General features: G+C 55.1%; 3 protein-coding genes across 3 annotated transcripts; 1 reads left to right on the top strand and 2 right to left on the bottom strand.

Annotated features, from left to right (window-relative positions):
- Positions 1-4,331: 4,331 nt before the first annotated feature.
- ALKBH4 (alkB homolog 4, lysine demethylase) lies at positions 4,332-15,542 on the bottom strand. The gene is made up of 3 exons (XM_004385950.2): positions 15,417-15,542; positions 9,310-9,507; positions 4,332-5,367 (listed from the first exon to the last, which is right to left on the bottom strand). The coding sequence occupies exons 1-3, from the start codon at positions 15,540-15,542 to the stop codon at positions 4,780-4,782; spliced, it is 912 nt and encodes a 303-aa protein (XP_004386007.1). The 3' UTR covers positions 4,332-4,779.
- A 69-nt stretch (positions 15,543-15,611) lies between these two features.
- LRWD1 (leucine rich repeats and WD repeat domain containing 1) lies at positions 15,612-22,404 on the top strand. The gene is made up of 15 exons (XM_023740261.1): positions 15,612-15,851; positions 16,418-16,652; positions 16,745-16,861; positions 17,350-17,490; positions 17,715-17,819; positions 18,036-18,158; positions 18,236-18,350; positions 18,562-18,671; positions 18,864-19,071; positions 19,581-19,653; positions 19,751-19,891; positions 21,536-21,627; positions 21,768-21,923; positions 22,011-22,123; positions 22,231-22,404. The coding sequence occupies exons 1-15, from the start codon at positions 15,772-15,774 to the stop codon at positions 22,369-22,371; spliced, it is 1,950 nt and encodes a 649-aa protein (XP_023596029.1). The 5' UTR covers positions 15,612-15,771; the 3' UTR covers positions 22,372-22,404.
- Positions 22,405-22,597: 193 nt separating this feature from the next.
- POLR2J (RNA polymerase II subunit J) lies at positions 22,598-26,335 on the bottom strand. Its single transcript, XM_004385948.2, has 4 exons — positions 26,187-26,335; positions 24,999-25,088; positions 23,964-24,138; positions 22,598-23,108 (listed from the first exon to the last, which is right to left on the bottom strand). Exons 1-4 carry the CDS (start codon positions 26,237-26,239, stop codon positions 23,073-23,075), a joined length of 354 nt encoding a protein of 117 aa, XP_004386005.1. The 5' UTR covers positions 26,240-26,335; the 3' UTR covers positions 22,598-23,072.
- Positions 26,336-27,713: the final 1,378 nt, after the last annotated feature.

The following is a 27,713-nucleotide window of genomic DNA, read 5'->3' as shown; positions in this document are numbered from 1 at the left end:
CAGTGATAGCCTGGAGAGGGATGCCTGTTCTTCTGTGTTTATAAGTGGGCATTGGACATCTTCATGCTCTGATCTCATTTCTTGTGACAGTTTAGCATCTCTGTAGGGTCTGGGCTGTCAGTGCCTGGAAGGCCTGGATGGCCTGGTTGGGGCTCTGGGTGTGTGACACGCTGGTGAGAAGACAAACCCTAACACATAACTGAAACGTTGAGGCCCTCGTGGGAGGTTTGAGATGCGCCGAGCTTGGGTGTGCGTTGCATCCCATCAGGAGAAGAGCCTGGCGTCCTCTGCAGGGTGTGTCTACATCCTCTTCAGACATCTGTCTGGTCCTTGCTTGCCCTCTGCTGCATGTCTGTCCTTTCCAGGAGCCTTGCTGAAAAGGCTTATCTGGTTTAATCTGTGTGTTTGCTTTGCCAAAAACTTCAGTGACACTCCAAATAGCCACTTTGAGTCCTGCAGGGAAGGCAGACCCCCACTGCCAAGTTGGCTGCTTTCTGGGTATGTGGCACCCACACAGGGAGGGGCAGCAGGCCCTTTGTCTGGCTTGAGCCTTTGGGGAGGGGCCATGCTGGGCCATCATCCTGCTGCCGACATCCCTAGTCTACCAGGCCCCCTGCCACACTGTGCTCGGTGTCCAAGCTCCAAGCTCCCCCAACTCTGGAAAGCCTCCAGCTCCTGCCTGGGGGCCAGTCGTCCCACCTGTTCCATGTGCGGAGCTTTTGGCCTGGCAGCATCGGGGTCAGACAGGTGGACCTGATGGTGGTGCCACATGGGTAGGGAAGATGCCACATACTGTGTCTTTTTTATACTCTGATCAGAAAAACAACATTCTTGTACTTCCTTGTTCTGTCATCCAGAGGACTGCCCCGGCTCCTGCCTCCTAGTTCCCCGAGGCACAGGGCAGACAGATTTCTGTGGGCACAGAGATGGCCGTGAGGATAGGGAGCGGCAGGCAGGAGGGGCTGTCTTGCGAGCTGCAGAGACAGCTGTGCAGGGAGTGCGGGAAGTGGGGAAAGCAAGTTGCAGTTAGACCTTTGGCTTCTGGAGGGTTAACCTGACTTGGAAGGGTGTCTCGAGTACAGTGGCCTCTGTCTGGTGAGGCAGGTGGCCGCCCTGGAGCCGCCTGGGCTTGTCCTATTTTCCTTTGAGCAGAGCCTTTTTGGTGCTCATAAAACAAATTGCTCAGACATGCTGAGCCCCTTCCAATGTAGAACATGTTCTCCATTTAGTACCTGACCAGAAGTTTCAAAACTTCAGCGTTTCTATTTTAGGGACTGCGATGGCAGGTGGTTATTTTCGCGGCTTCCAGGAAGGTCTGTCTGTTGAGGCCAAAGCCACCTCGGCCCGGTGGATCGAGGCTCATCTGCAGAGTGGTTTCCTGGCTGTGCTTATCAGTTATTTATGCATGGACATCATGCAGATCATAAATGGTGTACATAACCCTGTCTTACATATGGATTTTTAAAATAATTGCCCTGGATTGAACTGAATAAACTGAAGCGATTAAAGCTCCCCCTGCTCTCCGTGGTGTGTGGTGGATGGGGCGGCAAGCGAAGCCTCGTCCTTCCCTGGTGTCTGTTGCACAGTTGGCCGTGCGTCCTGGAATGATCGGTCACTTCTGAAGCCCCACACCTCCTCCTAATTGCTGGTCACTGGCCACAGTGCCATAACAGGTTGCCCAGGCCAATGGGGCGTGGATGTCTCTGGGATGGAGAGGCAGGGTGCTTGGCCAGACTAACATGCTGCAAGGCTGTCGCCACAGGGGGCCCAAGAGAAGGGGTTGCTGCTCAGCAGTGAGCGCCTCTGCCTGCTGCTTCCCTTCCCGGGCTGGGCTCTCCCTTCCCAGAAACACAAGGAGGGGCCACCCATGTGTGTGGCTGAGCCCCACCAGAGCCCATCTGGACAGGGTTGGGGTGCAGGTCCCCACACTCCCCAGGAGAGAAGGAGCCATCGAGGTTCAGGTCCTGCAGTGCCTTCTCCAACAGCAGGTACCTGTGGCTCTGGGGCCAGCACTGGCTGCCCGCCAGGCAGCAGGAACACCCTTCCCACAGCCAGCCAGGTAGAGGCCACCTTCTCCAAGAGAAATTCCATCCTTATTTTTAACTTTCTGGTACTTCAACTTGGAGGCTCTGAGGAATCAGAAGTGCAGTGCAGCTGGCAGTACCTGTGTTCCTGCCAGCCCAGAGGGGACCGACTGCCTCTTCAGCACAGAAAAAAGGCTTCTCAGGGCCATGGGTGGCACAAAGGTCTGGGGTTGGCACAGTGCCCTCTGCCACTGAGCCCACTGTTTTCAAGCCTTCGAGCAAGAAAATACTTAAAGTGGAGCCTGCAGTTTCCTTAATGGGAAAAAGGCACACACACACACCCATATACCCCATCACAGGCAAAAGAGTCACTGGTGGCTCTGGACCATTTCTGCAGTGAGCCCAGGCAAGCCTGCCCCAGAGGGACCCCGTGACCACCCACCCAGCAGACTGTTGAGGACTCACATCTCGACTTAGAGGCCCTGGCAGGTTGAGTGGTAAGGTCATAGCACCCTGCATGGTCCCAGAGACCCCTTGCCAGCCCACTCAGAACCTGCTAACCCCTTTTCCAGCTCCTGTCACCCACTGTGCCTCCCACAAGTTGCTGCGGGACATGGTACTAGACCTAGGCAGGAATAACCCTAGAGGATGCTTCTTGGACTGAACTCAACACCCACTTCCCAAGTCAGAGCCAGCCTGGGCCTCACTGTCCACCACTCAGAACAAATAAGCACCACCAACTTCCCTGATGTCTTCCCAAAGCAGGTCAGGCTGAGGAACATCAGCTGAGCCACCCCTTGACTTACTCTGGAATAGGATGCCGCAGGAAGCTGCCTCAGAGTACATACTTCCATATGAGTGTTATTTTCACAGGCTCACACCTTCTCTTTAGTTTGAGATTGCAAGAGGATTAGAACTGACAAACTAGTCTGTACAAAACGTGTCTGGTGCTTACATTTGCTGAATGACTGCATGAAGGGCTATTCAAAATACGGGGTTAAACTGGCATCAGTTACCCTGCACACGGACTGCTGGGGACCAGCGCCTCAGAACGGGAAGTCCACTGGCACCCAGAAGCCAGGTGTGGGTGAAGCGTCCCAACCGGCGGTCTTGCAGCCCTATCCCGGTTGGTCTATGTGAATGTCCTTGTTGGGGGAGCTATCCCTATGGGAGACAACAGGTCACATGTAGCCTGACAGTCTTCATATAGTAGCTTCAAGGACAAACTCAACTATTGGGGTCACCAACTTGACTATCCTGTAAGGGAACATTCCCTGAAGTGTGTTCTGCAGGACTGTAGGAAGGACCAACCCCCCAAATGTCTGGCAAGCCCTGGGTTATCCTGGTACACTGGGTAAAGCAGGTTTCTTTGCTGACTGGGTCCCCCAAGCCTTAACATGCCTTTCCTGGGGAAGGCTCGGGGACAGGGTCTCCCAAATGCTCTTCCCTACGAAGCCCTTTTTTGGAAGCTCCTTGCAGGCTCCACCCAGGGGCGGGGTTGCTCTAAGGCCCAGCCTGTGAGGGGATGACTCCCACAGGCCCTCTGGAGTAGACCGGCAGCCGCTGCTCACACGCAGCAGGGATGGCTGGAGCTTAAGCTGGGTTTGCACTCGGCAGCCAGCCCTGGCCTGCGTAGGCCTATGAGTGCCCTGCATGGTGGTCACAATGCTTGGGAAGAAGCCATCCTCCATCCTCATGCTCTGAGTGAGCTGTCTGGGAGTCTGCTTCCCACGTCATCCACCAGGCAGCTGGGCCCCTCGCAGCTACTTGAAATCTGAGAGCTTCTCTGGTCTTTCCCAGCGTTCTCCAGACCCAGCGGTGGCTCAGCAGTTGGGATGCTGCTTAGCAGACAGTGCACCCAGCCAGCAGCTCCTCCCTGCTGACAGCTCCCAGGTGTTCTGAGTGTGTTTGTAAGAACCACTCCCAACCATGACCCTGACCTAGCTCTGGTGGGCTGGCTCCTGCTGAGTTGGCTCCCAGCACGTGGGCGGTGAGCAAGTATATTTTGTTTGGAATCCTAGCTGCTGCTCATGAGCATCAGGGGAGGGCAGACCACACAGGCTGAGGGCTGGCCACCATCCCCCTCACTTCATGGCCTGCTCCTCACCTGGCCACAGGAGCATGGGGCAGCTGGCCCGTCCAGGTGAGCACCCTACACAGCACCAGCACCAAGAAAGTGAACAACTTCACAGGGTCCTGGGAACTGAGGAGCATCTTTTTTTTTTTTTTAACTTTTTAACAGTATTATTTGCAGGTAGGGTGAGCCAGGTTCTCGGGTTTTCCTGCCCTCATTCATCCCCTACCCCACAGGGTCCAGCAGTGACACAGGCTGAGCCTGACTCAGAGGCTTTCACCAAGACTCTGAAGTCTGAAAGAACAGTAACTTCAAGTTACCAATTCCTTTCTCCAATCCAACATGCTCTCCAAATGACAGGAATACTGGGAAACCTCATCAAAGAAATGGATAAAGGAGAAAATAGTTTTAAATGGTACCAAAATTACTTAAGCTTAAATTACCCCACTCTCTGAAAACTATGACAGATTAAATAACCAAAACCGAAAGTGGCCACAACATAGGTTGAAGGGGACAGACCTGAGGTGCGTTACCATCAAAACGTGGTGTCAGGGGTCAAGCTGATTTCCTTATGAGCTGGGAAAAAGACCCTTGCCTGGGCCCCCCTTTAATCCCAGTGATCAGTCAGTCAGCCTGGAGCCCCAGGGCAGGACCACACCAGCTCCGTCCACATGAGGTGGCTCACGTGGGTCTTCCTTGGAAGGAGAAGGCGATCTGCAGGAGCTTCTGCCCCAGTTCCTGCTGCCTCCCTCCGGAGCAGAACTCAGCCGACAGCTCCCTGAAGGTTGCACAGACACGGCGGGCTGTGATGTGTCTCCGGTGGATGGCATGCTGCCACTGGTGCCGTGCTGCACCAGAGAGCACGAGCAGAGACCGGCGGGGCAAAGGGATGGCCACCTCCACATCCTGGCACAGGACAGACCTACTGAAGGCCACCACACCTTCCACCAAGGGCTCCAGGGAGCCAGGAGGAGCTGGGCAGAGTAGCAGGCTGCCGGGTGCCTCATGGGTCATGGACAGCACCGTGGAGGAAAGCAGGTTGAGGCTCACCAGCCGCTCCCCCCACAGCCAGGCATCATCCAGGTGGGGGTCAATGGCTGAGCCCCGCTCAGGGCAGTAGTCCAGGTTACACTGCTCGACAGGCCGGAAGTCCTCCAGGTTAGGGTAGAGGCCCATTCTCCGTACCACCTCCTGGCTAAAGCTAGGTAAGCCTCTGAAGCCAGCAGCCTTCAGCTTCCGTTTGCGAAAGTTGACTTTGGGGCCATAGTCCTGAAGGATGAGAACAAAAAGGAGATGGAGAAGTGTCTGAGTTTACCAAAATGTCTACCACAGGCTGGGTCCGAAGACATCAATCTTAGTGAATAAGACGGGCAGAACCCCCTGACTTCACAGACCTGACATTCCAGCAGAGGAAGGAGGCAACCGAGGAGGAGATCTAACTGATAGAGCAAGCATCAGAAGGTGGTAAATGCCCAGGGGGCAAACAAAGCAGGGGAGGGGATGAGGGGCTGGGGGAGAGCTGTCTTAGCCTAGGTTCCCAGAAACCAGAGCTATAGACAAAAGGCTTGCGTGCAGGTAGTTTATTCTGGGATGTGATCCCAAAGAGTGGGATGTGGGAAGAGTGATCAGGGAGGGAAAGAAGGCCAGACCAAGGCTGCATTATGCAGTTGGTCAGCGTGGGGTCAACTGAGGTTCAAAACCATTAGGGGGAACGTAGAGTTACCATAGGACCCAGTGATTCCAATCACAGATATGCTCAAACATGTATACACAAAAACGTATACAAAATGTTCATAGGAGCAATATTCACAATAGCCAGAAAGCAGAAATAGCCTAAATGTCCATCAACAGATGAACTGATAAACAAAATGTGGCTTATGCAGACAGTGGAATATTATTCAGCCATAAAAAGGAATGAAGCTCTAACACACGCTACAACATGAAGAAGCCTTGAAGACATTATGCTAAGTGAACAAAGTCAGACACAAGGATCACATTGTGTATGATTCCATTTATATGAAATGCCCAGAATAGGCAAATCCACAGAAGACAGGGAGTAGGTTAGTGGTTGCCTAGGGCTGGGGGGAGAGGAGGATGGGGAATGACTGCTAATGGGTATCGGGTTCCTTTCTGGGGTGATGGGGTGTTCTGGAACTAGATAGTAATGGCAGTTATGCAACATTGTGAGCATACTAAAAATCACTCAAGCAGATACTTTAAAAGGGTGAGTTTTATGGTATGTGAACCATATCAAAAGATAAAATAATTTAACAACAACAAAATTTAAAAAAAAAAAAAGCCAACATAGATTATAGTCTAGGAAACCCTATGGGGCAGTTCTATTCTGTCACATGGGGTCACTATAAGGCGGACTCACTCCATGGCACGTAACAATAACAGAGAGAGTGAAAAGATCAGTGATTCCCAGGGGCTCAAGGCGAGGGGGTGAGGTGAAGAGGGAGGGCACAGGGCATTTTTAGGGCAGTGGAACTCTTCTGTATGATACTGTAATGGGGGACACATGACATTACACATTTGGAAAACTCACAGAACTATACAACACACAGAGTGAACCCCAGTGTGAGCTGCGGACGCTAGTCCTAACAATTTATCAATATCGGTTCATCAATTGTAACCAATGTACCACATGAATGCAAGATGTTAATAGGAGAAACTGTCTGTCCAATTTTTCTATAAACCTAAAAGTACTCTGAAAAATAAAGTGTATTTAAAATAAACATTAGGGAGGAGCCTTGTAGAATGTTCCTCAGAACTGTTGCCTGAGGAATGAGAGAGGGGAGCATTTAACCACCAGCTTGAGGGTGGTTCTGCGGTGTCAACGTCTGCATCCTTCCCGCGTGGCCTGCCCCAGGGTGCGGGAGCGAGCTGGCTCCTGCAGGCCAGCTCAGGAGCAGCAGCAGAAAGTGGTGGGGAGAGGTGGGGCCAGGCTGCCTGTCAGCAGTGGCGGACGGAGAAGATGACAGGCAGGAATAGGGACAACCCTGAGGTGGCACTGTGATTCCAGAAAAGGCAGGCCTGCCAGGGAGGCCCTCCCCAGAGGAAGGCAAGGCGGAGCCGGCGGAGCTGCACAGGATGCATGGAGCTAGAGGCGTTAGGAACACTGAAGAGGCCACGGTGACTGTCACAGGGGAGGGCAGCCCTGGAAGTGAAGGTTGGGCTGGTGGGGTGCGGTGGGGGTTGGGGTGGCCACATCAGCAGGGTCTTCTAAGTCGTGATACATACTTGGGTGTTTCTGTGGGGATGGGGGGCACTAGAGAGTTTTTAACAGAGAAGCTACATGATCTGACAGGTTTTAATGGGTCACTTTCCTGCTGCATTGAAAATTAACTGAAGAGCAAGGCTGAAGCAGGAAGCCACTGAGGAATCCCGTGAGCGAGCTGGAGGCTTGGATCAAGTGGCAGCAGGGGGAGGGGGGTGACACGTGTTCAGATTCTGGATATACTCTGAAGGAAGAGCCGACGGGGATTACCAATAGGTTGGAAGTGTGGCATGAGAGAGAAATCGGGAAAAACCCCAGGGTTTCTGGGCTGAGCAGGCGGAAGATGGAATTTGCTGGGCTGGGGACCACTGAGGGGATCTGAGGGGAGAGCCGAGCCCGTTTTAGGGTCTGATGCATATGAGAAGCCTGGGCTGAAGTTCAGAGCTTCTAAACGCAGATGGCGTTCAGAGCCATGACTCGAGCTCACTGAGGCAGTAAGCCCAGAGAGAAGAGAAGAGGTCTGAGGACTGAGCCTGGGGACACACCAGCCTGAGAAGGCCAGGAGAGAAGGGGGCGGCAACCTGAGAGGAGCGGCCGGTTGAGCAAACTGTTTCAAAGAAGGTGTGATCGACTGCGTCAGAGTGCTGCTCCAGGCACATGGATAAAACCTGAGACGAGAGGTTGGGTTCAGGTCGTGGAGGGCAGAGATGGAAGCCATTTTTGAATGGGTGACAAGGAACTGAAAATAGTGAGTATTAGCAACTCCTTCAAGGAATTCTGCTGCAAAGAGAGAGCTGGAGCCTCTTGGTATGCTAATGGCAAAGACCCAGCAGAGGGCAAGGCGAACCTTGCAGGAGGGAGTGGGAAATGCTGCGGCATTAAGGAGAGGGGACACGGCCCTGTGCACAGGTGGGGGCAGGATGGCCTTGGAGAAAAGCCTCAGCAGCAGGAAAGAAGGTGGCCGTTTGCGCACAGACAGAGGTGGTGTGTAGATGTGCTTCTTTTTTGCTCAGTGACTCACAGTCATCTGCAGAGTGAGGAGGTGAAGGAGAAGGAAAGAAGCTCTGAGAGGGAAGTATTGGAGTGAGCGACCTGAGAGATCCAGTGTGACCACTGAGAGTGGAGAGGGCCCAGCTCCACTTGGATACCCTTGTTGGAGGAGGCCTGTGATGGGCTATGTGCCACGTTGCTTCGTGGCCAGGTCTGTGTGCAAGAGTGGGCACGGGGCGAGCAGGTGGGCTTCACCAGGGTTGTGGTTTAGCAAAATGAAGTGAGGGCCAAAGGGTAAGGGAGTTGGCAGGGCAGTGATTAATAAGGCGTCATGGCGTTGAAGTTGGGTAAGGGAAGATAAGAGGGGTGAGGGAAGGGACAGGCAGGATGGATGGGCCATAGGTGCTGGTGGGATCAAAGGTTCTGAGGTATCAAGGAGTGAGTTAGAAAGAGAGGAGTGGACTGAGGCAGGAGGGAGGATCTGCTCCCCAGCAAGGAGGAGGCCCAGGACCTCGAGGCCAGGAGGTTAGCAGGAACGCATGAGAGGATGTGTAAACCCAATGGAGAAAGAACTTCATGACGTGAAGGGAGGCCGGGAAGGTGAGGCATTTGGCAGTTTCTGTGGCAGCCATGGGTCCTCCTTCAGATAATCTCTCATGACTATCCCCACCCTGAAGCCAGCTAAGAAGAGGGGCACAGAGAGCGGAGCAGCCATATCTGCCTTTGAGACAGCCTTGATGCTGTCTTGTTGGGAAGCTGAGCTGACTCAGCTGGCCGTCCCTTCCAGACATCCCTGCCACCCTCGGTCCTGAGGTTAGGGGAAGCTTGCCCGCTAATGACCCTGGGGGCAGTGGTGGAGGACCCTGAGAGGCTGGCCTGAGAGGTGGGAGGAAGGCTGAGCAAAGGGTCTCCGAGACGAGGATGAGTCTACAGGGCCCCCGGCAGCATGACAGGTCCCCTCTGACGGTCAGGGCCTCCACCCTGAGCTCTGGCTGGCGCACCTGCTTCCTCCGTCCAGACTGTGAGAGCTTCCAGGGGTCACGGTCCATCAGACGCACCAACTCAGCTTCTTCTTCCCGGGTCACAAAGTCCTCTATCAGAGTCACTCCTGGAAAGGGGAAGGCCCAGCCTTCGAAGTCAGACTCCTGGGCACCCACTGCCCAGCCAGTGTGGGAGCAGTAAGTGAAACGTTCTGGGTTCTGCAAAAGAAAGACGGGGTGCTGGAGCCATCGCAGCCTTCGAAGATACCCTCTTGGGAGCAGCCCCTGCCTGGTGGCCAGCTGCCTTTGACGGGGGCTCCAATGGTTCATTCTTCCCTGCCTTTAAGCCCAGTGAAGTCTGGTGACTCCCATCTCTACCCCAAGCCTTCTCTCTCTCAGACATCAGATCAAAAGCTGCAGAGCAAGCTGTGCCTCCCGTCCTCCCCATGCCCCCGAAGCCACTTTGGAATGCAGCTGGAGTCTGGAGGCAGGCCACACTGGCTGTGGAGGTGCACCTCTGCCCAGGGCCGCCTCTGAGAAAGGCATTCAACTCGGCCCCTTTCTCACTTTCTTCCTCTGTAAAACGAAAGAGCATCCTCATAGCCAAGGCAGTTATCTCCATTTTACAGATGAGGCAACTGAAGCTCAGCAAAGTTAGGAAGTGGCCCGAGGCTGCACAGCCAGGGAGCAGCCTGTGAGTCCTCATCGTGCCCGTGTCACTGCAGGGTGGCGCCTGTCCTTCCCCGGCCTCACGGGTGGGGAGGGAGGATTGCGGGAGAGGACCTGTGTGAAAGCACCCAGCCCAGATAAGGAGTTCGCTGAGCCCCTGGGGCTACGCAGAGGGGAGCAGCACATGCTGAGAGGCCCGAGGGGAGAAGGCTCTCAGCTGAAGTGGTGGCGTCTCAGGGTCCTGCCCTCCTCTGGCTGCCCTGGAGGCCCACCGCTGGAATCTCTCTCCAAAAACGGACAGAACTGGCAGTTCATCTGCGAGGAGTGCAGTGAGCCAACAACCTCCTGCTGCAGCACCTTCAGGGCCCTACCTCAGGTTTCCTGCCAAGGCCAAGCTCTTCCCAGGCAGCCCCAGCAACGCTGAGCCTGGGCCTGGCTGTTTCTGCCCAGCGTGGGTCTCGTCTGACGGCAGTGTTTGCCTGGAGCTCCTGGCTGGACTGGCCATGACTGTGTCAGATCTACATGGTGGTCGGAAGTTCTCTCTGCCCAATCAGTTCTGCTTCCTCCCTGTTTATGTTTCATGGGATTACTACCCCCTTGCCCCATAAGCCTCTTCTGCTCCTAACTCCGTCTCAGCATCTACTCTGGAGGACCCAAACTGACGCAGTTGCTGACGCCTCTCCCGTTATCTGTGTACCCGCAATCTCTTCCGGGCCTCACTGGCTCCACCCAAGTTTCTCATGGGCTGGCCACGCCTGTCACCTCTGGGAGGGCCAAGTTGAGGATCTACCTCTTCCAAAAAGCCTTTTCCCCCCCACCCCCAAGCCACGGTGCAGCTTTCCTAGGGTCTCTCCCCAGGTATAGGTTTGCCTCCCTCCCCAGCAGGAGTCAATGCTCAAATGGCTCAGGATCATGCCCAGCATCCCCACCACAGCCAGGAAGACCATCAGCCGGAAAAGCAGGTCTGCCTCTATGCTCGGGACCAGGCCTTACCCCAGGAGGACCAGCCTCCTCTTGTCCTTGCTGCATGCGCTTCACTGAGCAGGCCTTCAACTCGGGCTCCCCCAACACCTCCCCGCCCTCCCATACTTCTCACTCCTTTCCTTCCCTCTCAGTTCAAATCCAACTCCTTCCCAGGTGCAGCACTGATCTCTTGGCTCCTCACCCCCTCAGCTGTCACTCACTAACCTTTTTCCATCTCCTTTTCTTCTTCTCCCCATGGCCTGGGAACACACTCAGGTCTCCCTCATTCTAAGAAAGTCAAGAACATCCCTGCCTTGTCTCCTTCCGAACTACAGCCCTGCCTTGTCCCTTCCTGTCCCACCATACGATTCCTGCACTTGCAGCCTCTGCCTCCACCACCACCTCATTCCTCACCTCCTCCCCCCTTGCCCCCAGCATCTCACCCAGGGGTCCCCACTCTCTCAGCTGTCACATCTGCAGTCTCTATTCAGTCTTCCATCCAGTCAGCCTCGACCATGCACCATACTGCCGATTCCAAACCCACTGCCATCAAGTCTGTTCCGACTCATAGCGACTCTATAGGACACAGCAGAACTGCCCCCATAGGGTTTCCAAGGCTGTAAATCTTAACGGATGCAGACTGCCGCATCTTGCTTCCCCAGAGTCGCTGGTGGGTTCGAACCACCAACCTTTCGGTTAGCAGCCAAGTGCTTTAACCACTGTGCCACCAGGGCTCCCCATACTGCTGATTAAAAACACAAAAACCTATTGCCTTCGAGTCAATTCTGACTCACAGCGACCCTGTAGGACAGAGTAGAACTGCCCCATAGGGTCCCCAAGGAGCAGCTGGTGGATTCGAACTGCCAACCTTTGGATTAGCAGCCTGAGCTCTTAACCACTGTGCCACCAAGGCTCCATACTGCTGAATACTACTTCTAAAATCTCTCCCTTGGCTTCTGATACACTTTCCTCTTCTGGCTTTCTTTCTTTTTTTTTTTTTGAGGGGAAATATCAATTAGAAGTTTATTTGGTTATAAAATTATGCACATTGATTATCAACCTTAAATTATATTTGCTTACCCACAAAGCTTGGAAGAAACTGGCTCATTACAGATTTAAAAGCATTTCTTGCTGACATCCCAAGGAGTCTGCGATGAAAGTATTACAAGGATCTCTTTGAAATTCAAAGAAACTAAAGAACATGGTACAAACACTTTTTGTTCTCTGGTGCAGAAAGGAATAGCATTTTTTTTTTTAGCACTCCTCCCCAGCCACATTTATTTGGAGGAGACAATGCAAAAGAGTACTACTGGTGGTGGAAGAATGGAATTGTTTAGACTGATTTTGTCTTGGAGCATATAAGGCAGTGTTCACTGAGGAAAAAAAAAAACATTCCAGGCTCGGACAGTTGCCTGCACCTCGTTGGTGGGCCGCTGGTAAACCTCTGTAGTAGGGGAAATAATTTTGGACTGTTAATATTTGCAATTTGTTAAAAACAGCCTGGCCGCATCCATTCATTAGGAGTAAGGCAATGCTTTTAGTTCCTGGCAAAATTTGTTTCTCTGCTGGAATAATACAAAGGCCATGCATGGGACAGAAAGTTCCAAATCATGCATTTCTAGCAGCACATTAGAGCAGAAAGATTTAACTTCAGACTTACACTTGAAAACTGCAGCACAGTTTGATGGTCCTTCGGTGACATAAAAAGTCAGACACATGGGCAACTAACTCGTAAAGACGTGTGTTTTATTTCCTTGCAGTGACTTTGAAATCTTGCAAGACCTATGGAAAGGGAGCATCTTGCTGACTCCAAACTATGTCAGTCTTGCATGAGGGCCCACACAATACTTGAATCGTAGAGAACAAATTGCTGGGTATCAGGAATGAAACTGCAGCTTTCTTTGCTGCTCTGGAGCAGGTGGATCAATTACAAGAGGAAAACTTTGCATGTTCCTTTAGACGTAAAGGGTTTATTGAAGAACACCATGGTATGGCACATTTTTCCACTGGCCACCCACATTGTTACTCTGACATTCTGTTGCCTATAAAAAGCCTGTTTTTCTTTCAGATGAAATGATTTGCAGGTTGACTTCTCACATTTATGCCTAATTCCTCCCTAACCTTTATTTGTTAACCATTTGCCATGGAGTCGACTCCAACTCATTGCGACCCCCTATGTGTCAGAGCAGAACTGTACTCCATAGGCTCCTCAAAGGCTGATTTTTCAGAAGGAGATTGCCAGGGCTTTCTTCTGAGGCACCTCTGGGCAGCCCTGAACCCCTAAGCCTTCAGTTGGAATTTTACATGTTATCTTTGTCTTTTTCTATATGCCACTGCCGTTTTTTTTTACATGGTTGTAAATGTACATATAATTTTATATTCTGCTTTTTATTATAGCAAATGTTTTTAATTAAATGCACTTTATAATGTCTACAATGACTTAACTAAACTTGAGGTGAAGGGCACAGTCCTCCAGACTGCCGAGTCTGCCCACTTCAGGCACCAGCTGCAAATTCAGGAGTCCACAGGCCCATCCTCACTTCTGTCCAGCTGGCTGCCAATTTGGGGGCCCCCATGGACTCTCTCAGGTTCAATAAATTGCTAGGATGACTCACTGAATCCTGGACAGTGCTGTACTTAAACAATTACAGTTTTATTATAGCAAAAGTATACAAATCAGAATCGGCCTAAGAGACGCATGGAGTGGAATCTGGGAATGGGAGAGTTCTAAAGGCGAACCTTCTGTGTTCTTAGGGATGCATTACTTCCAGCGTCGATATGTGGCAGTACATGAAAGGAGTATTGCCAACCCAGGAAGCTCACCTGAGCTTGGTGTCCAGAGTTTTACTGGAGTTTTATCATGTATAAATCAACGTGCATATTGTTGAACTCAGTCTCTAGTCCCCTCCTCTCCCCTGGAGGTTGAGCTGACATCACATAGCTCAAAGTCCCAACCTCTAATCACACAGTTGGTCTTTCTGGTGTGGCCAGCCCCCATCCTGACTCATCTCCTTATCATAAACTGTCTAGGGGCCCACCATGAGTTCTTCTGGCTCTCTTAATTAATGAAAGAGTTAGTTCATAAACTAACTAATATTTGCTGCATTATATGTGTTACTCAGTTTTAATCCTCAGGACAACCCCAGGAGGTAGGGACCATAACTGCCCCTCCATGTGAGGCTCCAGCCAGAGCTCGCCCAGCTAGGACTGTGGAGCCCATCAGAGCTCCACCCTGGCCCTCTGTTCTTCTCTCACTGTTCTCCCCCCTCCTAAAGCTTCATCTCCAGCCTCTGACTTCAGCTCAGACACGTCCTGAGCTTTGGGCCACCATCTCCTGTCTCCTGGGCCTCTCATACTGGACATCTTCCTCTCCTCATCCCACAGCCATCCAAGCTGGGATGCTGCCACCCCCACAGTGCCTCATGTCTCCATGCCCATGGCCACAGGCCTGACCTGTTTCAGGCCCCCAGCACTTCTACTGTGAACACTGCAGTGGCTTCTTTACTGGCTTCCCAGCCTCCATACCTTCATACCATGCCTCTCAGCCTACCCCAGGAGCTTTTTAAAATTCACATCTGACCCTTCAGGAGCTCTGTGTGGTCTTTAGGACACGCCCAGCCTGTTCAGCAGACACACAGGGGCCTTCATGGGCAGCCCCATTGCCTTCTCCAGCCTGAGCATCACTCCAATTTCCAAGCACATGCACTTCCTCCAGGCCTTTGCCTGAGCAGTTCCCCCAGCATGGACCATGCCTGCAGCCACCTAAAATACTTCCAGGCCCTGGTGGTGCAGTGATTAAAGTGATCACTGCTAAAGGTCAGCAGTTCAAAACCATCAGTAGCTGCACGGGAGAAAGATGTGACAGTCTGCTTCTGTAAAGATTTACAGCCTTGGAAACCCTATGGGGTCACTATTAGTCAGAATCGACTCCATGGCAGTGGGTTAGGTTTTTGTTTTAGTAGGAATTAATATTCTCCTTGAGTGGTTAAGCATTCGGCTGCTAACCAAAAGGTTGGCAGTTCGAATCCACCAGTAGCTCCTTGGAAACTCTATGGGGCAGTTCTACTCCGTCCTATCGGGTCGCTTTGAGTCGGAATCTACTCGACGCAACGGGTTTGGGTTTTTTTGTTTGTTATTTTGCCAGTTTCGGTCCAAGTTCTTTGGGACCCCTTTGCCCTGGCTTTACCCAGTCTCTATTCTTTCTGTCTTTTCCTCAGGTCCCATGAAGCTCAGCACCAGACATGGAGGGGCTAGGTCAAGGTTTGCTGACTGACTACCCAAGCTTCCAGAGGTGAGCTGTGATTGGACAACACCCCACGAGGAGGAGCCCCTTCCCTACACCCAAGACCACTCCTCAAAGCCCTCATCTCCTCACCCCGCAACGCCCCGGGCTCCTGACACAGTCTGATCCTCGCCCGTCTCCTGGTTAATCGGGGCCTCAGTTTCCCCATATGTAGAACGGAGTTTGTGGACGCAGTCCCTATCCCAGTCCTTACCTGCGGAGGGAGCTGCCAGGGCGGGTCACCACCGCGCTGCCGCTCGCAGATTAGACACGTCCGGATGCCCTTGCAGCCACATTCTTGAAGGACCTCTGGTGCCTCTGCCACCGTCGCCGCCGCCATAGCCCCGCCCAGGCAGTCAGGGCGCAGGCGTGGGGCCGCGTGGGCCGCTGGGAGTTGTAGTCCGCACCGCAGGGCACGAAGTCCGGGGGCCCTCTTCCTTCCGGTCTTCTCCACAGAAGGGCTCGCGAGGCGCTGCCTTCTGGGTTTGGCCACCCGCAGGCGCCAGTTCCCGGCTCCGCGAACCGTGGGGAAGCCGTTAGTGGCGGCACGGGCCACGCCTTCTAGCGCCATGAGCCCCCTCTCAACGCGGTTGCTGATACAGCGGGGCCGGCCCAAGAGCGACCGGCTTGGGAAGATCCGCAGCTTGGAGTAAGGGCAGGGCCGGGGACGAGGTTGTGTCCGCGGGGCCGGGACCACCCAGCCCGCCACCCATCCTGTCTGGGCTGCCCGCGCCTGGGTCGCCAGGGGTCGGGAAGAAAGGCTGGGGCCCTCCCCCACTCCCTGCCCATCCCCGTTAGTGCCCCTTCGGTTAGCTATCGCCCCATCGCCAGGCGCCTTGCTGTAGTTATGTATGACACGGGACCGGGCCGCTACCCCACCCGTGTGCCCGCTGGGCCCCGAGTGGCCTTACCCCTGAAGAGTGCCCCGAGATAGACTGGCAGAAAGACAGTGTTGAGATAATTAGGGAGAGCGTGGGGAGCACAGAGGAGCCCCCAGAGGATCAGGAAAAGCATTCTGGAGGGGGCCATGCTCAGCTGAGCCCTGAAGTATTGTGAAATTAAAAAAAAAAAAGGAGGTGGGTGGCGAGAGAAGGGACTGTGCTGTCCCAGAAATGTAAGGGGAGAAAGCTTTCTCAGGCAGGGGGCAGCCTGAGGTGTGGGGTGGGAGGCTTGTCCATCCCTGCCTGCCCTCTGAGCCTTCTGTGTCAACCTCAGCCTGTCAGGGCTGAAGCTGCGCTCGGAGCACTTGGACCCCAAGCTCCTGGGCCGCCTAAGGCAGCTGCAAGAGCTGGACCTGTCCAACAACCAACTGGACACGCTGCCCGCCAACCTAGGCCTGTCCCACCTGCGCATCCTCCGCTGTGCCAACAACCAGCTGGGGGATGTTACTTTCTTGTGCCAGTTCCCACAGCTCGAGGAGCTCAGCCTGGAGGGCAACCCCTTTCTGACGGTGAGTGCCCCGCACCACTGGCCCCATGCCCAGTTAGGACTCCGTTGGGCTCAGATGGGCATCCTCTGAGCCCTGGTTCCCTTATCCCCCAGGTCAGTGACAACCTGAAAGTCTCCTTTCTCCTGCCTAAGCTCCGTAAGGTCAATGGCAAGGAGGCTTCCTCAACTTCCTCTCAGGTGGAGAACCTGAACCGGGAGCTGACCAGCAGGGTAAGGGCGGTGTCCTGGTAAGCAGTAGGAAGCCTTGAGGAAGGGGTGCAGAATTAGACGTTTGAAGGACACTGCCCAGACACAAAGTGGTCCTTATGTCCCTTAGGCTGACACGTTACTCTAAACCTAGCCTGAGCGGGGTGCTGCCGCTCCTCTGAAGTCAGATACTTGGGCTCTTGTCCTTGGAGGCCCTGCCCTCCAGGTTTGCAGGCAGGGCCGAGCAGGAGAGGCTGGGTGACCTTCACGGTATTTTCAAAGTATCTTGCCAGGCTTGACCCTGGGTCAGTTCTTCCCCTTCTGGGGCTGTTTCTGATATGTGCATATTGCTTAGGTTTGTGCAGATAAGAAGGACGTGGTTCAGAGAGGCTTCCAGGAGGTGATGAGGTTGAGACACTTGTGGCCATGATGAGTTTGGGAGCGGTGGTATCTCAGGAGGGCCCAGGAGAGCTGGGGTGGATTGGACCTGGATCTGGTCCCTCTTGTACCAGGTCACCGCTCACTGGGAGAAGTTCATGGCTGCCCTGGGCCCCAAGGAGGAGGCTGAGAAGGCCCAGGCAGACTTTGTGAGGTCTGCCGTCAGGGATGTTCGCTACGGGCCCGAGTCCCTCAGCGAGTTCACCCAGTGGCGGGTATGTCCTCACTGCATCATTCAGGAAGTTGGCTCTCTCAGTTCCTCGCTGGCTCCTGTGGCCTGCAGCTGCCCTGGGGGGTCTCTGGTCTGTGAGGGTTGAGGGGTTATAAGGAGGGGGTGTCATAAAAGGCCCTTCCCCAACTCCAGAAGCACAGGCATCTGGGGAGGGGCTGGGGGCGCTCAGGACTGTGCCCAGCTTCCGGATTGCCTGGCCCCACCCAGGTGCGGATGATCTCTGAGGAGCTGGTGGCCTCCGGTGGGACCCAGGTGCCTAAGGCAGACAACCCAGAGAGGCCTGTGGAAGCTGCAGCTCCCCACGAGCCCAGGGTAAGTATGAGTATGGTTCCTTGTGGCTCCCCAGTGCTCCGTGTGCCTGCTGCCTCCATCCTGCCTGCCTAGGGCAGCCTTGGGGGAGTTGGGGGTCCTGGAAATGAGCCCAAGTGACAAGGGAGTATGGTCCAGCCTGTGATGGGGAGGAGGGAAGCCCCAGGCAGATGGGCCCATGGTCACAAGGCCCTCGGCCTACCTCTGCCCCCTCCACAGACCAGGCTGGCAGCCTTGAAACGGCCAGATGATGCCCCACTCAACCTCTCTCCCAACAAGCGGGTGTGTACCTCCCCATCAGCGCAGGTGGAGGGCAGCCCCATGGGCTCTGATGGCAGCCAGGTAAGCTGGCAAATGGCAGAGAGCAGGTGATGGGGTGAGCAGGGCCTGTGGCAGCCATGACCCCTCTGTCCCCACAGGCTGGCCTGAAGCTGGAGCCCCTGCACTTCCTGCAGTGCCACAGCAAGAACAACAGCCCTCGGGACCTCGAGACCCAGCTGTGGGCCTGCGCCTTTGAGCCGACCGGGGAGGAGGGTACATCCTTGATGGGCAGGTCACAGGAAATAAGAGTAGGCAGGCTTTCTGGGTGGGGGGTGCGGGGGTGCTCCCTGGAGGGACTGCCTTGGCATACTAGGGAGTTGGGAGGGTCAGAGAGCTTAGAAAGCATCATCACAGCTGGGAGGAGGGAGCCACAGGGGAGAACTTTAACAAAAATGTTTTCACTAGACTGACCCCTTCCACACAGGGCACTCAGGGGCCACGTCCCAGACCGTGGCTACTTGCGGCGGGGAGGCCGTCTGTGTGATCGACTGCCAGACAGGCATCGTGCTCCACAAGTACAAGGTGCCTGGCGAGGTGAGTGCCAGAGCCCTGTCCTGCAGGGTGGCCTGCAGAGCTCTGGGATGGGAGGTCCAGACTCAGTCACCTCCTCACCATGGGGCATTTTTTTTATGAAGGGCCTCTATCCCCAGGCTCAGTCCGGCATGCTTGTTCATCCATGTAGCTCAACACCCTCGGTGACTGCTTCCTCTACTCCACCTCCCCCAGGAGTTCTTCTCAGTGGCCTGGACAGCTGTGACGGTCGTCACACAAGCAGGCCACAAGAAGCGCTGGAGCGTGCTGGCAGCTGCAGGCCTGCGGGGCCTGGTGCGGCTGCTGCACGTGCGTGCCGGCTTCTGCTGCGGAGCCATCCGGGCCCACAAGAAGGCCATCGCCACCCTGTGCTTCAGCCCTACCCACGAGACCCACCTCTTCAGTAAGACTCCCTCTTCTTATCCCCAGTGCTCCCCCAGCACCCCTGTCCTGTACCCCAGCGCCCCCTGGGAGGGTAGGTGCCCATCTGACTGACGGGGCTCACTGGGTTAGCCGTGTTCAGCCCTGGTTTTGGTAGGAAGTGACATGGGCTTCGTGGTCAACTGACTAGGCTTCAAGTCCCGGCTTGACTCCCAGCCTGCTCCGTGGCCTTGGAGTTTTTCGGCAACGTGGGCCGCTTTGTTCCCGTCTGTCGTGGGTTGACACCTCTCGCCCTCCAGTGTGATGAGCAGAGGCCTGGCAAAAGATGGCTGCCTGGTGCTGGCGTCTTAGGTTAGAGCAATAAGATAGGGACAGGAGGCCCTGAGCCTGCCTGGTCTCCTAGCCATGTCCCTCCCTCCCTGCCTCAGAGGGGCTGCTGGCCTGGGTACCACTGTCTCAGCCTGGGACTGTCTGTAGGCAGGAAAAGGGTCTCCTCAGGGCCACCTGTCCCCTTCCCCACCCCCTCCTCAGCGGCCTCCTATGACAAGCGGATCATCCTCTGGGACATTGGGATACCCAACCACGATTACGAATTCCAGGCCAGGTAATGCTTTGGGGTAGGGCTGGGGAGGGGCCCGCTGCTAGGGTGGGAGGACAGAGGGCTCACAGGCTCCTGCTCTCCCTCTCGCCCTACCTGGCAGCCAGCTCCTTATGCTTGACACCACCTCCATCCCATTGCGTCTCTGCCCTGTGGCCTCCTGCCCAGATGCCTACCTTCTGGCTGGCTGCGAGAGTGGCTGCTGCTGCTGGGATGTGCGGCTGGACCAGCCCCAGAAAAGGAGGTGAGGCAGGCGGGGATGCCCTGGAAGGCAAGCCTCAGAGCTGGGCACCCTGCCAGGAGTAGAGCCCAAACCACCCAACGCCACAGGGCTGGTCTGTCCCCACCTAGAGGAAAGGGCCCTGCAGCCCCTTCCTCACCCTGGTGTTCAGCTGTGGGGCTGGTCTGGGTCAGTCCTCTCTAGGCTGTGATGGCATCACCTTTAACCTGGGGCTTCACTGCAGCCGTGACAGCCAGGCCCTGTTCTAGCTTAAATGTCGTCATCTGTGAAGTGGGGACGAGGGCAAGTGTGAAGGGGTCTGGACACGGGTGAGGCTGTTGAAATGCCAAGTTGAGGGTGATCTGCACCACCTGGGAGGTCCCTGATACAGTGCTTGGCATGGGGTCCCTGATACAGTGCTTGGCACGGGGTCCCTGCCTGCGTGGGACCTGCAGCCTAGTCAGGAGACAGGCGTTAAACAAAGTCGGCCAGGTGAGAAGCCCACAAAGTGTGATGTGAGCAATGGAGGACAGAGAATGTAGTGTTCTGAGAGTGATGGGGAGGCCTGCTCTAGATGGGGGGCCCATGGGGACTCTGCTGAGGGGACCAGCAGGCAGACCGGGACGTGCTTAGGCACCTGCTCTCCTCCATGTGAGACCTACGAGGAAGTCAGCCAGCAGAAGAGGGAAGTGTGAGCACAGGGCATGTGGGTGGGGAGAGCTTGGCTGTCCTGTTTGGCCTTGTTTGGCCATGGCTTCGCAAAGCCAGTGGATGTGGCCCAAGGTGAGGTGGTGAAGGTGCCTGGGGACAGGGCCCGCTGGGCTTTGTTGGCTGTGGTCAGAAGTTTGAATTAAGCCCGGGAGGGTTGTTGGGCGGGTGGCAGGAGTGAAGTAGCTGCTGTGTGGAGGAGGAGTGGAGACCCACCTAGTGGTGGTGGTGACTTCTCTTCCCTCACTGAACAGCCCCACGCCACTCCTAGGAGTTACCCTGGGCCTGCTTCCTCCCTCCCTGTCCCCCCAGTCCCCAGGTCCTGTGGCGTTTCTCTCCATCTGCCAGGTGTGCCTGCTTCTGCTCACCCCCTGCACTACTGCCTCAGTATAGGTCCGGCTCACAGTTGTGCTTAGCTGGCCTCTCCAGGACTCTGAGCAGCTGCTGGTGGCCTTCCCAAGCACAGATGTGGCCACAGCACTTTCTGCTTTAAAACCTTAAGCAGCTGCTCCTCACTGTCCTCAGGGTCAGAGCAAGTGCCCCTTTCGGGAATTCCAGGCCCCAGCCAGTGTACCCAGCATTCCCCTTCTCCAGCCCCCAGCTTCCTGTGGAAGTGCCTGTCCCACTTGGCAGCTGGTGAACCCAGCTCATGTCACACGCAGGCCTAGAGGTGCTGCCTCTCTCGGGAACGTTTCCTGACCACCAGCCCCATCCTGGAAGCAGCAGCCCCTCGTACTTCTGGCTTCCGCTACCTTGTGACACTGAAGCACACTCGGGTGCTAGCTCACCTCCAGGGCAAAGCCGACCCCTCCAGGGCCAGGGACTTAACCTGCTTTGTTGCCCCTCTGACCTTCACACAGGGCATGGCCCCGAGCAGGTGTCCAGCAGACATGTGAGTGAATGGAAAGTTTTTTGTACGTGCAAGGAATCCCCAACCCAGTATGTTCTGCTGCCCCACAGGGTATGTGAAGTAGAGTTCACCTTCTCCGAGGGCTCGGAGGCATCTGGGCAGAGAGTGGACGGGCTGGCGTTTGTGAATGAGGATGTTGTGGGTGAGCAAAGCCAGCCTCCTTCGTGAGTCACCCCTCCCTGGGCTGGGGTTTAGGTCAAGGGCTGCTGGGGAGCCCCCAGTGTGGAACAGGAAGTGTCTTGTGCGGGGCCCATCCAGGCAGTTCTGGGTTCTCCCCTACAGCCTCCAAGGGGAGTGGCCTGGGCACCATTTGCCTGTGGAGCTGGAGACAGACATGGGCAGGCCGGGGCAGCCAGGCCACAGTGGCAGTGGTTGTCCTGGCTCGGCTGCAGTGGTCACCCACCGAGTTGGCCTATTTCTCTCTCAGCACCTGTCCCGGTAAGCCACCCTACCCTGCCCCACCCTCCGCCTCCTGGCGCTCTGACCCACCACCACCCCAGCTTAGGCATCAGTCTGTCCTGGCAGGTGAGGGGATCGTGCTCTGTGGGGATGAGGAGGGCAACGTGTGGATCTACAACGTCTGGCATCTCCTAAGTCAGAAGTCCCCGCTACCAGCAGCCCCGCAGGCCCCTGCACAGGTACTGCACAGCTCACCCCCCCACCTGTGCTTGGGGCTGGCACAGCAGCAGGGGCCTGGCCTCTGGGAAGCCAGCAGCCCAGCCCCTCTCTGCCTTTTCCCTACCAGATCCTCAAGTGGCCCCAGCCATGGGCCCTCGATCAGACGGTGACCAAGACCATGGTGAACACAGTGGTGGCCAACCCCACCTTTACCTACCTCACTGCTCTGACGGACTCCAACATTGTTGCCATCTGGAAGAGGCAGTAGCTGCCAGCAGGGTGGGGAGGAGCTCTGCCTCTTTCACAGACTACCAGGGACACCACCTGCTCAGTTTTGGGGCTAATGACGGGGGGCTTTTTGTCAGTGAGTTATTTTTTATTAAACTCTACTATCAAAGAGAAGCTTGTGGAGTGCTGTTCGCAGCTCTGTGGGCCCTACTGTGTGTTCCTGGGGGCACCGAGGTTCTAGAGCAGAGCCTTGTGGAGGTACACGTGTCCTCAGTCCGCTTCTGCTGTGAGACTGCCCCTCCCCAGCAGCCCCCCAGGTTCCAACTTTTTGGTCCAGAATGAGTTTGTTTCTGCCAACCTCTCAGACAGAAGCTAGGGTCTGCGTCCTGGCTCTCTGGGCCAACCCAGCCATTGAAGTGTGGCCCCTGCGTGGCTTTGAAACAAACAGGTGATGCAGGTGACCTCCATTAAGCCTGAGACCATTTGCTTGTGAAGTCACCTTCACTTAAGACAGTGAGGCTCAGCCAACACCAGCCCACAACTAGGTCTCTTTTTGCTATACTTTGTTAGGAATATAAGAACCTATGTACAGGAGACTAAGTGTCAGGGGCGAGGGGCTCATGCGCTGTCTCTACAAGGAGGGTCACAGCTGAGACAAGCCTCTCCTCTGCTTGGTACTCAGAAGTGTCCAGGGTAGGGGAGGAGCTGGACTCCCAGCTGAGCAAGGTTCCTTCCCATCCACTATTCAATTCCTTCTTGCTTGTCTTTGATGGCCACCTGGGGGAAAGGAAGAAGGTAGCGCAGTTAGCTAGAATGGCTGGGGGTGATGACCTCGGAAATGAAACCCCAGCATCCTGACCAAGGTTTGTCAGGAAACTGCTTTCACAGCCCTTCTCACCACAGAGTTGCGCCCACAGGGCCATACTGCACAGCAGAGAACTGTACCAGGTCAGCAAACCAGGGCCCCAAACAGCACCAGGGTGCTGGGCAGCCAGGAACCAAAGGCACCCTCAGAGCTGGCCCCGCCCATCCCATGTCCAGCTGCCTAAGTCAGAGTCAGGTGGAACACAGGTACATCCTGGATGGGCTTTTGACTTAGATGTTGAAAATCTGACTAGCTATGGCCCTTCCCCCCTCTAAATTGTGCCTAGACTGAGGTCCCCTGCCATGAACAGCTGTGGCCACCACCCATTTGGCCTCCTGACCTTGGGAATCCACCCTAGGCTGAGCTGCCGCCTAGACAGACCAATGCTCTGCAAGCAGCAGGCCTTATAAACCAGAGAAGAGACTTGAAGAACAGCTCCACAGGGTGGCAGGCCCCTTGCTTCCACGAGCCACAAGAGTGCACAAGGAGGCAGGCCCTGGAGCATCAGGTGAGGTCCCCACTTAGGGGTGCAGGCAGCAGGCTGCAGGCCTCTGCTCTATAACCCCTTAGTCCAAGCTTCCTGGAGGCTGCTGTGGAACCCCTGCTTTGTCACCACCATCACACCTCTCCCCAAAGTCAGAAGAATTGACCCAGAGGCCGTCCTAGGTGTGAGCAACAGTTCCGAGGGGTTGAGAATGCTGTAGCACTGGGCACACTGACTGGCAGCCAGCCTCTAGTGCCACCCCAGCTGTCCCCCAGGACCTCACCCGGAAGCGCTCTTCCAGCAGGGAAAGCTCGCTGATGAGGTCTGTGATGGCATTGGTAAAGGCTTCCTGAGGGCTGTAGTCGGGTGTGGTCTGCACTCGGATGATGATCTTGTGCTCCAAGGGGTGGGGGACTTTGTAGCCAGCAAACAGCACCTGAGGGTCCTTCAACAGCTGTCTGAAACACAGGGGTGGGAGGTATGGGGAGGTGTGCCCAAGCCAGGCCGAGGCTGCCCCCACCTCACGGCTCACCAGGCTGTCCAGCAAGAAGTCCACCTGTTAGGCTGAGGCCTGTTAGCAAACGCCTTTAGAGACCGACCCCAAGGGTCCCCTGCTTGATTTGTAGTTTAGTTTTCCCAAAAATCTTCAAGTAAAACAGATGTTTTGTAGAAGATAAACCATGTGAGGACCCCCACCCCCCAATCCACGAGGATCAAGGAGTCTAGCTGGGGAAACAGGGCTGCTAGAAACTTCCTCCCTCAGGGGAAGTCAGGGACCCTGCAATGCCCCTTAAGGGGCCCCCCAAAACGGTAAACACCAGTCACATCCCTGACCACCTGGCCAGGACATCACTGGTGTAAACAAACGCCCACCGACCAGCAGGTGTCCACCAGCAGTACGAGATAACCACAGAATGCCTCACTTCCCTTGTTCCACCGACGTTACACTCTCTGCCACACACATTGTAGAATGCCAGGTGTGACAGGTCACTGAAGGCATTGTGACAAAAAAGGGTGAGGGGGACTGCTGCTTGATGTTATCAGCACAAAAGCACAAGTGGGCATTTCCCACTCTTCCAGGTGAATTGTGTGGCTTTTGTCAGATCAATCAGCCCACATAAAAACGTGGCTTGTGAACACACGGGTCAGTGTCATTCTGAAAAAAAGGTGCTGGAATTGTGAAACGCAACAGGCAAGCACCCAGAGGGACTTCCTGTCCCTTTCTCTCAGCCAGCTTAAGAATGTCTTAAGAAACCTGTGCTTTGCCCAAAGAGCCCCATTAAATACAGCCCTTGAGAGCCTTTGACCTGGAACTTACGATTTAATAATGTTTCCCAGTGTGTGGTCTTCTTTGTTGATGGTGAACAAGCAGGCATTGGGCACCTTGGTGTCCTTGTTAATGGTGATCCTAGAAAGAGGCAGAGGCAGCACATGAGGGGCAGGGGCTCTCCCTCCTCCTCTCCCCAAGTTTAAAACCTGTCCTTCAAGGCAGGCTCAAGTCCCTCCTCCTGGAAGCCTTCCTGGGTCTGTTCATCCCATAAAGACCTCTCTGACTCAGAGCAGCATTGTGTCTATACCGTGACCCCAGCTACATCCTGGCTGTTGGGACCCCTGCCCCTCTGGATTGCTGCTTTTTTCTAAAGCAGGGTTTCTCACCTTGCTGCACTGACATTTTGGGCTGGATAACTCTGTTGGAGAAGACATTAGCAGCATCTCTGGCCTCTAGGCAGTAGATCCAGTAGTAACCTCCCTTGTGACAAACCAAAAAGTTCCCAGACGTTGCCAAATGTCCCCTGGGGAGCAAAATGGCCCCCAGTTGAGAACTACTGCTCTAAAGGGAGGCTGGCAAGGGCCAGACCACTGAGAGTCCTGGATACCAGATTTTTAAGGGTAAGAAGAGTCATTGTTTAATGGCGGTCTTCTATGTGCTGAGCTCTGGGCTAGGCACTTTACATACTTTAAATTACTTAATCTTTCCTGAGAGAAAATTCTATGATTAAATATAGCAAGAAGTCCATTTTACAGAAGAGAAGAACTGGGCCTCAGATAAGTCACTTGTCCACAGACAGAGAGTCGGTAATTGGGGGATCCAGGAACCAAGCCTGGGCTGTTTGACCATTAGACTACATTTGCCCCACCTGCGGGCAGTGAGGAATCACTGAAGGTTTTACATGGGTGAGTGATAGATGGGATATGAATTGCAGAGCCATCACTCTGGCTGCAGCAAGAAGGATGGAGGTGGCAGTCGGAAAGACGAGTTGAGAGTGCTGCCAGATCCTAGAGGAATAGGACTTTTGGGCCAGAAAACAGGCCCCGATACTTCCTGTATTCGGGAAAAGTTACTCATCCTCGCTGAGCCTCAGTCTTCTCTTCTGCAAAATGGGTAGCCGCACCACTGCCTCAAATTTGGCAGACACAGGCTTCGCCCCAGAATCTGCAGGACCCGAAGGCCGAGGAGCGCGCAAGCCTCGGCCAGGCCCTGCCCCGCACCGCCGGCTCCACTTACTTCTTCTCGCCCTCGAAGAGCAGGAATGACTCGAAGGCGGGAGGGGCGTTCATCCTAAAGCCACAGCCGCAGCCACCTCCAAACCCCTGTAAAATGCGACCGCTCCCAAGTTAGCGTCTGCTTCCAGGTTATGTCGGCGGCGCCAAACCCGCGCGAGGAGTCGGACCGACTCATCGCCCCCTATCGGACTGGAGGATCTTGCGCCGACGCAAGAGTTGCCGGCGCGGGGGACTGAGGCCGGCTGGTCCGTCTGCGCATGCGTTAGCCTGGAAGGTCTAGTTGGCCGGTTCACAGGTGGGCGCGCTGGGGCGAGTGCTCGGGTGCCTAGGGGCTGCTCTTACTGAAACAGCCTCGTCGAGGCGAAGCTGGAACCTCCAAGCTGTAACCCCTTCCCGCCCGCCTACTTCTTGATCCCTGTATGGAAATGTGTCCTTGGAGTACACAGCAAGAGACGTTTGAGTGGAGAATGGGGTAATAATGCCCACGGGTAGTGGGCGGGTGTGGCCAGCAGCAAGTAGGGGGGGAGACTGAAGGAGCCCCATGGGCATCCATCCTTTGAGCCAGACGGTTGTGTATGGATGAGCCCCCTGTCAAGGCTACCTGGGCAGACTGGTAAAAGACCCCTGGCTAGGTTGTCACTGGCTTATGAAGTTTGGACTTAGTGAGCTGCTTGTTAGCAGGGACATTTGGGTGAGGGCTGGGAGTTGGCTGGGGCAGTGTATACAGGCATGAGAGAGGAGCTCAGTGGGATAATTGTATCATACCCGGTTTTGATTCGTTGGTCTTTTGCAGACTACAGTCCAGTATGAAGGCCCAGCCTGAGTTGTTTGAAACATTCTGAAGTCGCAGATTAGCTGCTGGAATCCTAACAGCTTCACTGTTTGTCCATGGCAGGGCAGCAGCCACTGAGCCCCAAGGAAATCTGGAGTTTCCACCACCACTCTTTCTAGGAAGAGCCATTCCCTGCTTGAACCCTTGAGCCATGGAGTGGGAAATGTCACTCCCCTGGAGGCCCACACAGAACCTTGATCCTCCAGGATCAGGTGGGTGGGGCCTCTGTCACCGGTGAGGAATTGAGGGCAACAAGGGTAATGATTCTCTGAGGTGGTAACCCCTACCCCTTTGCGTCATCCTGGAAAAAACTGGTCCCAGGACGCTGTCATTGCCAGTACTGCAGGGGCCTGGAGGCGATGAGGCTAGCTGCATTACTGGGTGATGGGCAGGGTGCGAGGAGATTTTTACCCAGCAGGGGCTTCACCTCCCCACCCCGGTGGAAGTCTGTCCTCTCTTGGGGAGTGCTGATGACACTCACCCTTTGACTCCTTGACCATGAGATTCTGGGCTCCAGAAGTTGTCAACCCCCCAAAGTCTCCAGTGGCTCGATGTTGGGGTGCCCCAAGATGAGGCCAAGTGACCCTTCCCATCTTCTTATAAGACTAAGGGATAAGCCTGCCTGGCACCGTGTGCAGTTGAAATCCGGGCTCCTACTGTTGCAGAATAGGAGCCCTGGTGGTGCAGTGGTTAAAG

Source organism: Trichechus manatus, unplaced genomic scaffold (genome assembly GCF_000243295.1).
Source record: "Trichechus manatus latirostris isolate Lorelei unplaced genomic scaffold, TriManLat1.0 scaffold00151, whole genome shotgun sequence".
Taxonomy (NCBI): domain Eukaryota; kingdom Metazoa; phylum Chordata; class Mammalia; order Sirenia; family Trichechidae; genus Trichechus; species Trichechus manatus.
The sequence above is the reverse complement of the archived record's forward strand: the minus strand, read 5'-3'. Positions and strand labels throughout refer to the sequence as shown.

Excerpts from the sequence above, each read along its gene's own strand:
- POLR2J (XM_004385948.2), bottom strand. The coding sequence starts at position 26,239 with ATGAACGCCCCTCCCGCCTTCGAGTCATTCCTGCTCTTCGAGGGCGAG. Across the intron at positions 25,089-26,186 it reads CTCTTCGAGGGCGAGAAGAA|GATCACCATTAACAAGGACA; the intron begins GTAAGTGGAGCC and ends GCCTCTTTCTAG. Across the intron at positions 24,139-24,998 it reads CTGGGAAACATTATTAAATC|ACAGCTGTTGAAGGACCCTC; the intron begins GTAAGTTCCAGG and ends CCTGTGTTTCAG.
- LRWD1 (XM_023740261.1), top strand. The coding sequence starts at position 15,772 with ATGAGCCCCCTCTCAACGCGGTTGCTGATACAGCGGGGCCGGCCCAAG. Across the intron at positions 16,653-16,744 it reads AGGGCAACCCCTTTCTGACG|GTCAGTGACAACCTGAAAGT; the intron begins GTGAGTGCCCCG and ends CTTATCCCCCAG. Across the intron at positions 22,124-22,230 it reads CCCCGCAGGCCCCTGCACAG|ATCCTCAAGTGGCCCCAGCC; the intron begins GTACTGCACAGC and ends TTTCCCTACCAG.
- ALKBH4 (XM_004385950.2), bottom strand. The coding sequence starts at position 15,542 with ATGGCGGCGGCGACGGTGGCAGAGGCACCAGAGGTCCTTCAAGAATGT. Across the intron at positions 9,508-15,416 it reads CCTGGCAGCTCCCTCCGCAG|AACCCAGAACGTTTCACTTA; the intron begins GTAAGGACTGGG and ends TTTCTTTTGCAG. Across the intron at positions 5,368-9,309 it reads AGTCTGGACGGAGGAAGCAG|GACTATGGCCCCAAAGTCAA; the intron begins GTGCGCCAGCCA and ends CTCATCCTTCAG.